General features: G+C 46.2%; 1 protein-coding gene and 1 pseudogene across 1 annotated transcript; both read left to right on the top strand.

Annotated features, from left to right (window-relative positions):
* Window positions 1-908: 908 nt before the first annotated feature.
* LOC137156542 (olfactory receptor 5AP2-like) lies at window positions 909-1,859 on the top strand (annotated as a pseudogene).
* Window positions 1,860-10,842: 8,983 nt separating this feature from the next.
* On the top strand, window positions 10,843-11,802 carry LOC137156548 (olfactory receptor 14A16-like). Its single transcript, XM_067553444.1, has one exon. The coding sequence runs from the start codon at window positions 10,843-10,845 to the stop codon at window positions 11,800-11,802; it is 960 nt and encodes a 319-aa protein (XP_067409545.1).
* Window positions 11,803-17,746: the final 5,944 nt, after the last annotated feature.

Genomic DNA, 17,746 nt, shown 5'->3' on the forward strand with positions numbered 1-17,746 from the left:
CTGGCTTGGCAGAATTCATGGGTGGAGGGGGGTTGGCTGCACTTTTGGGGACTAATTCTGATTTTTGTTGCTTTTTCCTTCAATTTTTAGCAATTTCAATTTTTACATCTGCAGGAAATTTGGGGGGGGGGAGGGGGCAGGGTTGGGCTCAGGGTTAGGGCAGCGCTGACAGCAGGGCTGTGGGGGGGATCCCAGCCACAACCCTGGAAATACAGGTGGCTCCCTGCACAGCTGAGGGGTCTTTAAGACCTGGCTTGACAAAGCCCTGGTTGGGATGATTTAGTCGGGGTAGGTCTTACTTTGAGCAGGGGCTTGGATTAGATGACTTCCTGAGGTCCCGTCCAACCCTCATCTTCTAGCAGACTTTCCTAGAAGTCCGTTTTCCTTACAATTCACTTGCAGCAAACTTCCCCCTGCACCCTCCTCCACTGCAATTCCCAGCTATATTTGCTTGGCTTGTTTCTTTGTTGTAGCTTCCCTTCCAATGTAAAATCGCCACCCATTTCACCCCTGGCGCACCAACCTGTTTTGTGCTGCGTATAGACACTAGGCAGTGACAGATGTGACTCTCTGAAGCAATAGCTATCTAGTCAGTCTCCTAGAGCTGTCTGCACTGCTGTGTCTGAGTCCCATCACCACAGTATTTGAGTGCTTGGTACCATCCGCCACGGCACTGCACAGCTTTCCAGAGAGACCAACGTTTTGTGGCACCTGCAGACTGCCCAGATAGGGAATATGTCCCAGAGACCAAGAGAGATGGCGTTTCCCCTCCCCAGCCTCCATTCTGCACTCAGCTATTGTTCCGGTACCCAGCAAAGGGAGACCATGAAAACAATGTGGACATATAATGGAGTGAATGTTGTTTGTTTATATCACACAGTGAATTTCTTTCCTGTAGATACACCCCGATGGCGGCCCCAGAACAGCGAAATCAAACGTTCAGCAGAGAATTTGTCCTCCTGGGATTCGGGACCCTTCCTGAACTGCAAAGCCTTCTCTTCCGGCTGTTTCTAGTGATCTACATCACAACCATGGCTGGGAATGTCCTCATCACGGTGCTAGTTGTCACTGCTCAGCATCTTCACACCCCCATGTACTTTTTCCTGGGGAACTTGTCCTGCTTGGAGACCTGCTACGCCTCTACCATCCTGCCCAGGATGCTGGCCAGTCTCCTGACTGGGGACAGAACCATCTCAGTTAATGGGTGCATCACACAATTTTATTTCTTTGCTTCTATGCTGGCTACAGAATGCCTGCTCCTATCGGTGATGTCTTACGGTCGGTATTTAGCCATAGTCAAACCACTTCACTATGCAGCCTGTGTGAGTGGCAGGTCTTGCCTCCAGCTCGCAGCTGGCTCTTGGGTAGGTGGCTTCCTAGGTAGTAGCGTATCAACAGTGTCGATATGACAGTTAACTCTCTGTGGCCCCAATGCTATTGACCATTTCTATTGCGATTTTATCCCCCTTTTAAAACTCTCCTGCAATGATCGTCAGCTGATGGAAATGTTGGCTTTCACAGTCAGCTTGTTTTTCTTAGTGGTCCCATTCCTACTGACCTTGATGTCCTACATCTGCATCATCACCACCATCCTGAGAATCCCTTCCACCACGGGCAGGCAAAAGGCCTTTTCCACCTGCTCCTCCCACCTCATCGTGGTGTCCAATTATTATGGAACTCTGTTAATAGCCTACATGTTCCCCACAGCCCACACGCTGAGGGACTGCAAGAAAGTTCTCTCTGTCGTCTACACGGTCCTGACTCCCCTGGTCAATCCCCTCATCTACACCCGGAGAAACAAAGAGGTCCAGGAGGCCCTGATGAAAGCTTGCAGGAAATTCATGTTAAGACAATGGTAGCCAACCAGTGCCTTAGCTTGAAATAAAAGAGATATGCTAGAGGCTGGCTTAGGGCCTGAACCTGCAGGAAGCTTCACTGTCATGTTCTTAGAGTCACAGCTGGGGAGGAAGTGGAGACGGACAGACTCTTGGAACCTGTGTCCTGTTCTTGTTAGGGCCTTTATTAGATGCCACAGCTGGCTGTTACTGGGCTGGCGGAAGATTTAAACTATAGCGACCCAGATCACAAAGTCCACTTTGTCTGATTGGGAAACTGTGGCCGCACTAGAGGTTGTACTGACATAACAAAGTGCAGGAGTCAGGACGTTCCTGGCTTTGAAATGAACTTGGATAATCCAAGGAAAGGGGCTTTGCATTAACATGGAGTGCTGGTAATCTCCCAAGTCAAAAAGGGCCGACTGATGGAAAGAGAGACTGGTGTGAATAACCCACAGCTGGGCACTTGGGTGTGTGTACGCTGCCGCCAGGGGTATGGTGGATAACGGAGGGTGAAGTCTGGTAAAGGCGTGATTAGGGTGTAGAATGGGCACTATGGGGAAGACAAGGTTAATGTGGCCAGGATTTTATGTGTCTCTTCTAACGATCTCTAGATGGCAGCTGACCACAGGAATGACAAATGGACAGTAATAAATATTAAACCATGATTTCAGTAACAAAAAACTAAGTGATTAATAGTCGATTAACTGAGAATTAAAAATGAAAGCCACAGTGTGACGATTCAGGTCCATCCTGGGTTATAGCCCATTTTCAGTTTAGATCTGTCCCCTTCAAAGAGTTAAGCAATGGGATTTCATCCCTATCTGCAATATGTTTGCCAGAGATCAATTAAAAAAAAAAAAACCCTCCTGCTTTTAAAAATGCAATTATAGGAGACCCAAATATTCAATATTGGGTGTTATGAAAACAAAGCTTTGGTGACACAAATTTATCCCCATGGATGGTAAAGGACTGAGACCTCATTACATGGCTAGAGAACAAATTATGCTACCAGAGGACTGGGACTAACAATCTTCTAGTTTGTTTTGCATTCAGAACTAAGTGGATATTTGTATTCTTCCATAAAAGTTGGAACGAACCTTTCCTTCAGGGGAAGAAGGGACAGTAGGTCACAAACTTCGTGCTGAAAAAGCAGAGGTTTTGAATCAAGTTACAGAGCCCACTGTAATACACAGAAATGAAATGATCATATTCACTGTGCCCAGACAGGACCCTGAACTGCTTAGTGTGAATATCTAACCAACCCTGTAGAGGAGAGTAATCAAGAAGTTCTGATGATTATCATACAGTTCAACAGACCAACACGGGAGCCTATAGTTTTGGTACAAGATTATCTCGTTCCTATAACTGCCGGGGCACTGAAGATCCCTGAAACTTTTCTGGGATATGTGAAGAAACCATTTGCCCTTTGTAACCTCAGCTTGCTAGCAATTAAGTGGGAGCTGGGTGCTGCTTGTATACATTACCCCGCTTTGAAAATCCCTGCCAAGATGTGTAAAACTTGATAAGGCAGAATTATTTAATGAGACCTTCCAACACCGGAACAGCGATAAAACGAGGCATCACAGACCTTCCGCGTGTGCTCATTGGCATCACTCTGTGCACTAGGCCAGTTCACACCACCTGGGGATCTGTCCCCGTGGATTTCAATGGTGCTGTGGCTGATTGAGACCAGTGGAGAACATGCCCCCATTGAGTAAAAAGGAGCTAGGCCAATTTAGAGCAGCTGGGAATCTGACACAGGGACATCGGTGGAATGACACTGAATTCAACCAGCTGGGAAACTGGCCTTTCCTTTCGATTTGTGGAAACATGGAGTTTGTCACAAAGACAGTTTGAGCATGTAGCTGAAGGCTAAGAGGAAGTTAGGAGTGTGTTAATCGATTAGCGTGGTCAGCTAGGCATGGGCAAAGTTTTCTCGGAAGCTACATAAGATAGCAAACTGTCTCTTTCTTTTGACTGAAGTTGTATTTTTCCAATTCAGTAATAAGCTATGCACATGCCTCCTTCTGTAACCAAATACGGAAATGTAACCAAATATGGGAAGTTCCTTGTGCAGCGGCATGCGTGACACTATTTGTGCAACTCACCATTATTTCTTCTTTGTATTACGCATGCTTAATGCATTTTGCTGTATAACAATGACTTGGTAATAAGTGTGTATAAAAACCCTCACGTGATGCAGATCGGGGCCGCGGTTCAGCTGAAGCTGTTGCCCCAGGTAATTACCTTGTAATAAAGGTCTTTTCCTTGCCCACCCAAACAGAAGTGAAGACTGTGTTTTCTTCTACACTGGATTTGCACACAGGCAGCCTTTTTTTTTGTACGCCTGGAAGCTGACCTGTCCATTATGGTGTCTGACATGTTGCTGGAGGACCAACACAGAGAGCCACCCAGACTGCAGCCTGGGGCCATAGAGTTTGTCTCTCAACTACAGGCCACTGCCAGCATGGGAAAACAGTGTTTCTATGCATAGGGCATATAAGAGGGCCATCCTTCTCCGTGTGTGAAGGATGTGAAAGGTAGAGTGGGGTCGGGAAGGACTCTGCCCAGGTTTCCAAACTGACAAAGCTCAGACTTACAAGGCGTGAGCTCACACTAGGGAGAGGTGCAGCTTAGGACTTTGATGATTATTCAAAGATCTGTAACTCTTAAGGACTTTACGTGTCTGTGGTTAAGAAATCCTCTTGCTGAGCCGGCGTTCCTTGTTTTCCTGCCACGTTGCATGTGTAAGTGACTGGGGGGCACAGGAGAACTCAGACCCTGGGTTTGAGGTATAGGGAACCTAGAGGATGGCCTTCCATGGCCAAAGCAAGGGACATCAGACAAGAGATGTGAGCTTGGGTCTTTGACCTGAGGCCCAAGATCTACAAACAAAGGTTAGCTTCTCCCCAAAGCTGCATGACGGGGAAGAAAGTAGGACCCAATGATTGGGTCCACTCAGAGCAGAGGGATGACTGTAGATCTGGACGTTACCCCAGCCTATAACAGCTCGCTTGTTTGGTTTTATTTTGTTTTATTTGATCAGCTGGCTGATTTTCCCCCCCTCAAGTTTATTTGTGGGGGTGGAGGGAGGGAAGGGTGCAGGATGTTTGGTTCAATGAAGGTGTCAATGTTCTGTGATGTATTCAGGACGTCAGTGTATCATCTCCTTCATGGTGTTTTCTGAAAGAGGTGATGGTTTGCCCTCCGCCAAGAGGAAGGGGTGGGAAAGAGTTCTGGTAGATGTCTGGGTGCTGAGATCTTGATGAAAGGATTATTTCAATGCTGCTGGGATTGTTTGGAATTCGTAATGATGTGTTAGGGCATCTAGAGCCTCCGATGGGCATCTCTCTATTATTTTAAATCAAACTAACTAAATACAATATGTGCTGTGCTTACTATGGCGACGATGCTTCTTAAGAGAAACTTCTTCCACGGTTTCCCAAAAGAAAATCTGACCCTGTATAATGAGGCCTAATATTGACCCCACTGAAGTCACTGGGATTTAGCCGCTCACTTCAAAGGGGTCAGGATTTGGTCAATGCTCAATACACAGAAGGATCCAAATATGACTAAAGGCACCCTGGAGATAGTGAGTGCAATAAGGATATAAGGTTGAAATTCCTCTCTCTGCTAGGCCAGGGCAAATGCTGAGTAGCTCCACTGACATCTCTGGTTTAGCTCTGATGAGGTTCTTGCTGAAAAAGGCTGAACTAAATTCAGGAAGGGCAGTACTTAATTTGTAATGGAAGAGGTGCCAGGGCTCGAGCAATTGCGTGCGGGGCTCAATCAATTTTTTTCCTTTCATAACTGCCTTGGCAAGCTCAGAGGTGCCAGTGCCATGAATTGCCAAGCGTAGAAGTGCCAGGGCTGAGTGAGGCACTTACTTTCTAGAATAGGCTGCCACAGGAGGTTGTGAAATCTCCATCATTGGAGGTTTTAAGGAACAACTTGGAAAAACACCCATCAGGGATGGTTGAGGTTTACGTGGCCCCGATTCAGTGCAGGGGCTGGACCTGAGAACTTCTTGAGGTTCCTTTCGGGCCTACATTTCTATGAAGCTCTGACTGATATAAATGCTGGTGAAAATTTCTGGTCTTGAGCTATTCTCTTCTAACCTTGGTGGACAAGTGCCTTTACCACCCACCATCCTGTGGAAATCTGGTCACATCCCAGATGAAAAAGGATCACAGAATTCGGCTGATTATTATTATTATTCATTCTGCACATGGCTGTGTACACTACCTATTTGATAGATAACAGGAGTGTATGTGATTAGACATACAGACAGACTGACCTCCTCCGAGCACACAAGCTCATTTTGTCGTGATAGATAGATAGATAGATAGACTTGCTATGACCTCTTAGGTTCATGGATGTCTATGTGCAGATCATGATTTATTACAAGTATTAATTAAACATTATTCACCAAAGCACGTCTATGAGCATTTCTTACTCCACAGCTCACTGACAAGCAACTCACCATAAGTACTCTGTGTCTGAACTTTGAGCTCTTTTGACTGGACACATTTTTAACACGCTCTGTTTCTTTTCTCTGATTGGTTAAATTGTAATATTGGAACGCTTAAAGAAGACGGGGCCATAATCTCAGAGGGTGTAAATTGTTACAGCTCCGCTGACGTCAATGGATCTCTGACAGTTTGCACCATCTGAGGCTCGTCCCTGAACACCCGGGATGGCGAATTTAAACCCCTCCTCCCTGGAATATTCTGTACTCAGGCCCTGATCCAGGAAAACACTTCAGCATGTGCTTAACTATAACCCTGTGACTAGTCCCAGTGAAGACTTGACATTAAACTCATGTGCTGTGTTGGATTAGGGGCGGGGGCAGGCTCCAAGTCAGAGCCAAAGGCTGCATGGGACAGGGTCTTATCCAAACTGCTGTCACTGCCTCCATTCCCCTCCTTCCTCAGTCAAATGTCCCACTGCAACTGGGGCACTGGGATCACTCTCCCTCTGGGGTTTGGTTTGTTAACAGAGAATAACGGTTGGAAGCCAGAATCTCCAGGCTGCTACTCCAGGATCACCAGGCCATTCTGCCCATTCTGGGCTCCTAATTCCCTCTGCCAGGCACTGTTCCTGCCCGGCAGTGCAGGTCCTTCCAGCCGGGCCTCCTTTCTGGCTGCTGTGGAGAGGTTCTTCCGCATCCTCCCTGACCCTGGGTTCCCTCTGGATCTCCTGCAGGAGTCCCCTGAGAACCAGAATTCTTCTGCTCTTTACCCTTGGATCGGCACACCAGGCCCAGCTTTCTGTTCCTCAGATCTGTGAGCAGTGCAGCACTCCCAGGCCATCCCAGCCCCTGGGCGTTTCCAGAGAGACGTCCCCTAGGTCTGACTCACCCACTGCTCCCCCTGGCTGGGACAGATCAGCCTCCATCCCACGATGCCTGGACACCTGACCCAACCACAGCCTGCAGCCCAAATCCTCACCTGTGAACAGATGACCAGGCACAGGTGTGGATGAGCTCATCCCAATTAAAGGGCCAGCCCACCCTGAGACAGTGGGAATTTAAACTGGGCCTAAGGTATTTAGGCACCCCATTGCCTTACAGTGAGAACGCCTCCTGTGGATACAGCCTGTAATCCAGGCTGGGAGCCAAGGGAATCAGGTACAGAAATCTCAGCCTCTTTTGGGCTCCTAATTCCCTCAGGCTAACTTGAAAATGCCTGCCCTTATCTGTAATGACAATAATATGTGTTCTTCTCAAGGATTATAATGTGGCCTTATATTTGCCCGGCTCTGGGTATGAAAAACTATAGTAATTTTTGCTTTCCCAGTAACATGCAGTAATATGTACAACCCCCCTTGACTGTGCTCTTTTGGGTCTGCATTATGATAAAGTCTTTAATTACATGAGAACAACCATTGACTAAAAGGTCACCCGTGATTTCTCAAAGAATTTCTGAGGAGTGCCCAGTTCCCGATTTAATGGGAGGTGAGCACTTAACTCCTGTAAGCCTCTCTGAATATTCCCTCCTTAGTGACTGTAACATGAACAGGTACCCTTAACTCTGCCCTCTTGTGCACACATCTGCAAAACACTCGATAGTGGGTAAGCAACTGGCGTATTGAGAACACTGCTTATCATGGTCACCCCACTGTGGTTATACCACCGGTCTCTCCTATCCATCTGTTTTCTCTCCCCTTACACGTACATTATAAGCTCTTTGATAAAAGGCACCATCTTTTTGTCATGGGTGGGTACAGAGCCTAGCACAGCGGGATTGGCACTTGGTGAGTCTTCAATACAAATAAACAACAGTAATTAACACACATTATGCTGCAATCATTAATGAGATGATCATGCCCGGTTCTTTCCCATGTTATACAACAGAATCTGACTGGGCAGTTTTAAGTCTGCTGCAGGTTAGATTAGTCACTAAAAGCTGACACCAAACCAATGTGCCCCATGGTCCAAGGTGGCATAAACCCATTGATGTCCGTTATCATTCTTACAAAACAACTATACTTCCACAAGTATATTGTGGTAGCACCTAAAAACACAGCCCTGGTGCAAGGTGCTGTACAAAGATATTGTAACAGGGTGGCCTGTCCCGTTAAAGTCCAGTGGCCCTGTGACAGTTGAGAAGAGCTGTAGGAAGAAGAGTGGCCCCTGCCCTGGAGCAGCGAGATGAAAATAGACACTAGATCAGCATTACAAAGGGGCGCAAGCATCTGAAGAAGTTGATCGGCACCTAGTGGAATTTACAGTAGCACCTAAGCAGGGTAAGTGCCTAACTCCCCTTCGATGGCAACAGGACTTTGCCATGAGCTTTGATAAATCCCACTAGGTACCTGTCTCCATCTTTAAGTGCCAAAATCTCTTTGTAATCCCGGCCCACAGATAACACAGAAGCTGACCTGGAGCGAGGGAACTCTGGGGGAGATCCAGGGCCTGTGGCAGACCGGGGGGTCAGACTAGAGGATCATAATGGCTTTAAAATCAAGCCATTGATGAACTTTTGCCTCTGGGCCTCTGCTTCTGAGCCGTGCAGGGCTCCAGGGAGTGCGTCCCACTAGCCCTTAGCAAACAGACGTGGATAAATTGCCTTCCCGCAGCATCGCTCCTTTAATGTCAGTGCAGCTCACAGCCAGCTACACACAGCTCATCTGCGGAGAGTGGCAGATCTGAGTTTGGTTCTGTCAGGACAGTCTTAGAATGAGGGGAAAGGATTCTCACATAGCTGTGCCTTCAGCTTCTAGATTCTGGTACAGAGATAGATACTGATCAACGAATCCTGGTGCTGGATGACTGGATGCATCACCTGTTGGGGAAAAATCCACAAAGACCAATACAGTAAGTTCGCTATTTCAATTAAATATGTTGGGGGATCAAAATACAGGGGGAAATTAAGATGATAAATATGAATTGCTATATGAACTCATTAAGATTTTTACTCTCAGTTCAATCAGATACCTGCTGCTGACTGGAATTTTTCCACCCTTGAGGAAAATTTTGACTTCTCATTCAGAACCCAAAATCCTTTCCTTTTTCTTTTAAGTTTTGGCAACTGAAAACTTTCTGCCGAAAACTGAAGGATTTTTAAATCACAAAACCAAAAATGTTTTGTTTCTGAGTTTTCAGTTTCTTTACAAAACAATCCCAAAATGTTGGAGAAAAGCAGACAGATTCTGAGATTTGTTGTTTAGCTGAAAACCGAATCCCCATTAAGAACAATGCAGCTGAAAATTTCCACCCAGCCTTAAACTTTAAATAACATCGGGGAACGTTAAGATTTCTTGATTTCAAACCCATTTATTCTGTTGCATCTGTGTGATTTCTCTTTCAAATTGATAGTTGCCAGGAGCTAACAACTGAATAACTAGTAAAATTGATAGAGCACACAGAATATTTTAAACGGACTAGCCCTTTAAATCCTGGGTTCGAGCTGAACCAAGCAGCAAACTCCTGTCTATCCTAACCCCTTTCAAGGAGAAATAGGAGCTCATGGGGAACAGAATTACCTCTTGCTTGAGCTCCAGACTGTTGCTGGCTGAGTGTAAACGGGTGTGCAGATTGTTCACATAACGAGACATGGGGTGATGTTTCCAAAGATATTTAGGCACCTAGTGAGATTATCAGAAGCACTTAGGAGTGTAAACTTCATTGATTTCAAGGGTTGTTCAGTGCATAGACGGTTCTGAAAATCCCACTAGGGGCCACAATACATTTTAAATTATGGGGCCCCTCATCAAAAGATCTTGAAGGCCTAGTTGATAAGGCAGAGAAAGGGAGGGAGGGGAACAGAGTCACCAAGAGGGAAATGACTGACCCAAGGTCACAGAGCAGGTCACTGGCAGGAACAAGAAGAGAGCCCAAGTGTCCTGGCAACCACTGCACCACACAGCACAGAGTAAACAATGCAACACAGCGGTAATGGAGGGATGAGATTGGCCCATTGTTACACGCAGGCAGAAGTGCAGTTGGGATTTGGTGCCGTAAATCAGTTGGGAAGCAGGCAGCAGGCCGTCCAGGCACAGAGCTGGGGGGAGAAAAGCTGCCACTTACCATGCTGGAGGAGTCCACATCATATTGCCCTGCAGCGTGGGAATCAGGCGGTGCTGGCATTTTAGTCTATCAGCTTCATGGCCAAGGTGTGAGGTTAGTGACGGTCACGACGAAAGGCCCTTCTTTGCGAGGATTGTTGGATTTGGATTTTGCTTTGTTCCATCCTTCACTCTGCATTTCAACAAGCCACTCCATGAGACGCAGCCTCAGATGAGCTCTAGTAACAAAGCTCCATTGATTTTAAAGGAGCCGATCCAATGTACACCAGTGTGATAACAAGCTTGATTGATTGTCAACGTGAGGAGCACTGACAACACCTAGTCATTGTAAACGACGAGTGCTCTGCACCTTTGCCATTCATACAATCAGATCTCAGGGAAAGGGGAATCTGGGCCATTCCCTTTATAGCTCTAATCCTAACCACTGCCAGTCTCATTCCCTCCACAGTCATCACACAATGGACTGAGGAAAAAAATGTCCAACCAAACGACCGTGACCGAGTTCCTTCTCCTGGGATTCTCTGACGTTCGGGAGCTGCAGATTTTACACTTTGTGGTGTTTCTAGTGCTTTACCTGACAGCCTTGGTGGGGAACCTTCTCATCGTCACAGCCATAGCCCTCGACCATCATCTTCACACCCCCATGTACTTCTTCTTGATGAATCTGTCGATCCTAGACCTGGGCTCCATCTCGGCCATCATCCCCAAATCCATGGTCAATTCCCTCATGAACACCAGGTCCATTTCTTATTCTGGATGTGTCACCCAAGTCTTTTTTTTCTTATTCTTTGTTTCAGCAAATTTTGCCTTATTGACCATCATGGCGTATGACCGATACGTCGCCATCTGCCAACCACTGCACTATGAGATGGTGATGAACAGGGGAGCTTCTGTCCAAATGGCCGCCAGTGCCTGGATCAGTGGCATTCTCAACTCTGCACTGCACACTGGAAACACTTTCACAATCTCCTTCTGTGGAGGCAACACGGTGGATCAGTTCTTCTGTGAGATCCCCCAGCTCCTCAAGCTGGCCTGCTCTGACTCTTACCTCAGTGAAGTTAGAGTTATTGTCTTTAGTCTGTGCTTAGGCTTCAGCTGCTTTGTTTTCATAACTATGTCGTATGTTCAGATCTTCAGAGCAGTGCTGAGAATCCCCTCTGAGCAGGGCCGGCATAAAGCCTTCTCCACCTGCCTCCCTCACCTCACTGTGGTCTCCTTGTTCCTTTGCACTGGAACCTTTGCCTACCTGAAACCCACCTCCAGCTCAGACTCAAGGCTGGATCTCTTAGTGGCTGTTCTCTATTCCATGGTGCCAACAATGATGAATCCCATCATCTACAGCATGAGGAACAAGGAGATCAACGGTGCATTGAGTAAATGGATGTGCTGGAGGTTATTCAGCAAGAATAAAATGTCCATATGTCTCCTTCGGTAGCAATTTCCTTTGGTGTTTCTTTATAAATATAATCATCTGATGACATTATTGCCTCCATCAGAGCATACTGTGCAATCTGTTTATGAAGAATTGGGTTTTAACACTAGAAAAAATCTAGGAAAATATAACTCAAGAAAAAAAGTAATTACTATAGGTTTACGTTAATGCAATTAAGACTGGAATCTATCTATCTATCTATCTATCTATCATGTACTGCTGCCCATCACCACAGTATCTGATCACCTTGCTCATACTAACCATAGCAAAATCCTTTGTGTGGTCGGTGACTCTTCTAAATTTTAAGGATAAAAACGCTGACAGAGATATGAGCACATTTGTTCTTTGTGTTTTTTGTTCGTTAGTCACAGTTTTAGTTTATCTTTCCTTAGTTGTTTGTTAGTTTTCTTTGTGTTCCAGGTGGGTTTGGAAGGGGGAAGGCCTGGAGAGATGGTCAGTGTTTGGTTAAACAGGATTTTCAGTATTTGACTTCTCTTGAGAGTGCCCGTATATCTTCTCTTTAATGGGGTTTTCTGAGAGAGTTGTAGGTTTTCTCCCCACAATGACAAAAGGGTGCAAATTCCTCGTGAAATGATTATACTGTTGGGATATTATTGAGTTATTGATGATGTATTGAGGGACAAAGAAACTCAGGCGATGTCTATTTATTATTTTAACTCACACTGCATACAGCTTTTACATATTCATTGCATCTCCCTCAGTCCCAGAATATTGGAGTGACAAGGTGGGGGAGGTAATATCTTTTATTGAACCAACTTCTGCTGAGGAGAGAGATGAGCTTTCGAGCTACACAGATCTCTTCTTTCCCAGACCCTACCAGCTCTGTGTGGCTCAAAAGCTCATCTCTCTCATCTAGAGAAACTGGTCCAATAAAAGATTTTACTTCACCCACATTCTCTATGTAAAGCTGTGTCAGTCTGGCTATGGTGGAAAAACTGCTTTGAAGAAAAACTTTTCCCAGTGTTCTCTAAAGAAAATCTAACTCATGGAATCATAGAAGATGAGAGTTGGAAGATACCTCAGGAGGTCATCTAGTCCTACCCCCTGCTCAAAGCAGGACCAACCCCAACTAAATCATCCCAGCCAAGGCTTTGTCAAGCCAGGCCTTCAAAACCTCTTAGGATGGAGACTCCACCACTCGGCGTAATGATACCAAATTTGGATTCCATGGAAGTCACTGGGTTTTAGCCCCTCACTTCAAAGTGATTAGGATTTGGCCAATAGCCTATATACACAAATCATCCAGATTTGGCTGAGAGCTCCCTGGAGAAAGTGAGTGCGATGGAGATGTATGGGTCTGATTTCCCAACTCATCTAGATCACCACCCACATAGACTAGACCCACTGCAATCATCAGTTTAACACTGATGAGATTCTAGCCCAGAGTCTCTGCACTCAGTAAAGACCTAAACCCTGGTGTAAGTTACTTGACTGGGGTCATTTTGTTCTAGCCTTGGTAAAGGTGGAAAAGTGCCATCACACGCTTTGATCTGTTATTCCATACACCATTGCGAGTCCATCTACTCACTTCCAAGCTGAGAAAGGCTCTCAGAGGTTGGTCTGTTAGTAGTATTAGGATACCATCTTTGTGCATGGTTGTGTGCATTACATATATGACAGAGAAAGCACGTGATTAGATAGATATACGGGCAGATAGGACCATTCCTTGTCCTAACACACAACCTCATAATGATAGATTTCTATTTGATTGTGGATTATGTTAGCTGGGTAGTTAGATAGCAATTATTCTGTGCAAATTATTGTGCTTCTTTTCCTGTTAATGATTGTCTGTGTTCAGATCATGATTTTCTTAGAAGTACTCCTTATTAAATATTATTTAACGAGGATTTTTTATGACTATATCTTACTCCATCGCTCATTTACAAAGAGCTCATCATAAGGACTCGGTGTCTGAACTTTGAGCTGTTTACACTGGATACATTTTAAATATGCTGTGGTTTGCGTCTCTAAATCAATGGAAGTTTCACACTCAGGTTCCTGAGAAATCAAGGGGCCAATTCTCAACTGGTTTAATTTGTCCTGGCTCTATTGTCGTCAATAGATCTGTGAGTATTTACACGTAATTTGGACGAATTGGTACAAACACGTGTGATTATGAATTTAACACTCACTTTGCGTATTCTGTGCAAAGGCCCTGATCCCACAAGCCACTTCAGCCCATTCTTCACTTTAAACATCTGATTGGCCCCAGTCAAGGTTTAAAGATGAACTCATGCTGAAATCTCAGCTGGTTACGGGTTAGGGTTATGGATACAGCTTAAGGCTAACACCAAACTGGTATCAGAAGCTGACACTGTCCCCATTTCTCTCCTTTCCCAGTCAAATAAAACTACAATTGGTGCACTGGAATTACTCTCTCCTTCTGTGGTCTGAATTCTTTACCTAAAATAACAAGCTTATCGCAAAGCCAGAATATCTGGGCCTTCTTCTGCAGACTCACCAGCCCATTATGTCCCTTCATCCCCAACCTCCTGGAGATCCTGCTCACCAGCAATGTCACCTCCAAGATGTTGACCAACATGGTGAACAATCGGGAGACCAGTTCCCTCTTAGTTTTCACACCCAACCCTTCTTCTGTTTCCTGGTGGGCTTCATGGACTTCTTCCACCTCCTTGTCATGTCCTTCAACTGCTATGTGATCATCTGAGACCTGCTGCAATACGCCTCTGGCTGCCGGTTGTCACATAGTGAGGACCACCTTTTGCAAAAGCACATCAAAGACTCTGCCCTGGTCTACACTTACTTGGAAATTTGGCGGCAGTCGATGGGAGTTACGTAAGCTACGCAGAATAGCTTGCGTAACTCGCATCAACTGCTGTGTTTCCCTTCTGTGCGCCATCTTCACTGCACTACGCCAATGGGAACCACGTTCCCGTCAACGCAGTGCTATTGTACTTGAGGGGATGGATTTACTGCCTCGACTTCCTGATCGGTTGAGCGGGTCTACACTGACCGCTCAATCCATCCAGGAACATCAATCTGACGGTGGCGACTTTGCCATCGTCAGTATAGACGTACCTTTAGAGAATCAAGGTTCCATTTTCAAAATGCCTTATGTGGTTTTAAAGGAAATACTTAGGAACCATGGATTTCAATGGGTTTTAAACACCTGGGTGCTTTTTATAATCTCCCTTACGCACCTAAAATCCATAAAAATCTGGGCATTTTATATTTATAAGTGCCAAAGTCACTTTTGAAAATGAGATTTAGGTACCTAAATCACTTGGGAAGTTAATAATTTTACCCAGTGGCAGTAAATGGGGGAGAATATGTGCGTGATGTGTGTGTTTTTATATGAGAGCAAAAGAGAGAGAGAGAATGTATAACCAGACAACGAATAGCCAGATCTACCCTAGGAAAGCTTTCCCAATATTTCAATACAAACAAACTCTCCCAGTGTATATGGACTAGTAGTTCTGCTGGTATAGCTTATACTGGTTCTCTGAGAAACTTTTAAGGTAGTTTAACCATAATTCCACTAAGGGTTTTACCGGTATAGAAATGTGGACAAAAAGAAAATTCACACTTCCAAACAATAAGGCTCTGCTGGAGAAAGTTTCCAGTGTGGGTCTGGCTTATGTGTTTCTTTTTGTGAGATTACATTGTAAGTAGTGAGTTTAACAGGACTGTGTGCGTCCTTCGGTACCTACCTTCCTGACGCAAATGTCCAGTATCATGTGTTTTTTTCTGAAAAACAGTGTGTGAGTTTTGTGTGATTGTCAGCGCTTGTTCCGGAGAGGGAGTGTGTTTCTGAGTGTGCATTACTGTGCGTGTTTGTGAATACACAACATTGTATTTTTATTAGTGAAAAGTATTGTGTAAATGCATTGTGTGTTGTGAATATGCATTATTGTGTGTGTGTTTCTATGGTGTGTGCACGTTTCCATGCATATGTGTATTTATGGGCAAAGAACGTGGATGTATAACTGTGTCATTGGCCAGATCCTGAAAATGAAGATATCTCAACTGGAATCAAAGGCCCATATCCCCAGTGGGAGAAAATATCCCAAACTAAACTCAACTCAGTGTAACTGGATGAGGACTTGGCCCTTAGTTTTTAGTCTTTGTCTCTGGGTACCTCCTAGTGACCAACTTCCAGCAGCCATAGCAGCCTGGGTTGTGGGTTCCTCTAGCGGCTGCATCCCAAGAGCTGCTGATGCAATGCAGAGGGAAAAAAAACCCAGAATCTCTGGTGCTCCCCCAAAGGTGATGATGTGGGGTTAATGCAGGAACAGGCTACTCCAGGCCTGCTGAGAGTCTGGAGCCGTTACCAATGTGTCAGTGTTAAAATTCCCTGTTTTATTCTGCAAACACCTGGGGACATGCTTTGGACCTCCGTCCTGCCATGTTTCTTTCCAGGGATTCTGCCATCCTGTGAGATCCAGGGTGGGTGCTGTTCCCCCTCTGGGGTTTAGGGTCTGCTAGAGCAGGTTGTCAGAGCAGTTTGCTCCAGAGATGAGATCAAAGCTGGGCTCGCAACCCTGGAGACTGGATTCAGCTATTTAGACCCCGAGCAGGGACATCCTGGGCTGTGATCTTGTCTGAAGCCTGCATAAGCCAGGATCAGCACAACAGCTGGGAGGGGTTTTCTGCCTCTGGTCCCATTCAGTCCTTTCTCTCTCACCCAAGCCTGCCCAAGGAGGGGACCCGGACGCGCCCCTCTGTGGAGTGGATCCCGGTCTGCCAGCAACTGCAGAGAGACTCAGGAAATCCAGGGAAGGACACAGAAACTGCTTCTGGAGAGCAGTTAGTTGGGATGCATCTTGCAGCCAGGCTCCCTCCCCCCGCCCCCGTGGGTAGATTCTCCGTCCTTGGTGTTGCTTAGAAGATGGATTCCAAGGGAGAGCCTTGAGACCAAGACACCTCAGCTTTTCACAATTTTCCCCAACACCCCCTGGGGTCGGGTGATCGGCCCTGTCCAGCCAGGGGCATGATTTCTTCCACTTGAGTCAAAGTGCTCACGGGCTTAGGCCAGTCTGTTGTTCCTGTATGCAGGCCTCTGCGGGGCCTGGAAACAGCTTTGTGTTTGTCTGCATCTGTTCAAGCCACGTGAGACACACATTTGGGGATATGACACAGCAGAATTTCATGTCTGTGCACATGTATCTGTATCCGTATGTATGACACTGCAGGAAACATGCTACTACATCTTGCTCTGAAGCACTGGACGGCCCCAGCTGGAGATAGGACAGTGGGTGGGGTGGGCCAGGGCTCGGAGGTGGCACCCAGTCAAACACTCAGGTGCTCGGCTGGCTGCGTCTTGCTCACATGCTCCGGGTCTAACTTTCCCCCAGCTCAGACTGGCAGTGAGCTGGGGATTTTTCAGCCTTCCTCTGCAGCCTGTGGGTGGGGGTCAGTTGCCAGGACTAGCTGGCTGTATCTCCTTTAATCCTTTCCCTGCCATTGCGGGAGCCTTAGGGACTGGTGCAGAGCAGTCCCTGCTATTCTCCACCTGCGGCACAGAACAGTTTAGCTAACTGAGGTTTGTAATACCCTTGGTCTAATTTCAGTTGCTAGGCGGTGGCCTCAGATATACAGACGTTGAGACACGATGAGCTGCCGGTCCCTTCTGGGGACCCCACTGCCCTCTGAGAGCTGGAAAAAGAACCCAGGAGTCCTGGGTCCCAGTCCAGCCCTCTGACCACTAGACCTCACTCCCACTGCCTGTGCTGTGTCAACTCTTGGCACTAACGGAAGCTGTTGTTTTTCCCTCCCGTATCTTTCATGGGAGTTAGAGCCATTTATGTAACCATGGAGACCAGACTGCAAATCCCCTGGGGAATTAGCTTGTTTTGATGTCTGAACATTTCTCGCTCTGGGTATTGATGATTTCGGGCTGCTGGCAGAGCCAATTACAGAGCTGAGAGGAGTTTGCCACTGGGACCCTGGATGGGCTTGGGAGGGG

This window comes from Emydura macquarii, unplaced genomic scaffold, assembly GCF_026122565.2.
Source record: "Emydura macquarii macquarii isolate MOO-44397 ecotype Brisbane River unplaced genomic scaffold, CSIRO-AGI_Emac_v2 contig_298, whole genome shotgun sequence".
NCBI lineage: Eukaryota > Metazoa > Chordata > Testudines > Chelidae > Emydura > Emydura macquarii.

Bases quoted from the DNA above. Each gene is read 5' to 3' on its own strand.
- LOC137156548 (XM_067553444.1), top strand. From the start codon at position 10,843: ATGTCCAACCAAACGACCGTGACCGAGTTCCTTCTCCTGGGATTCTCT.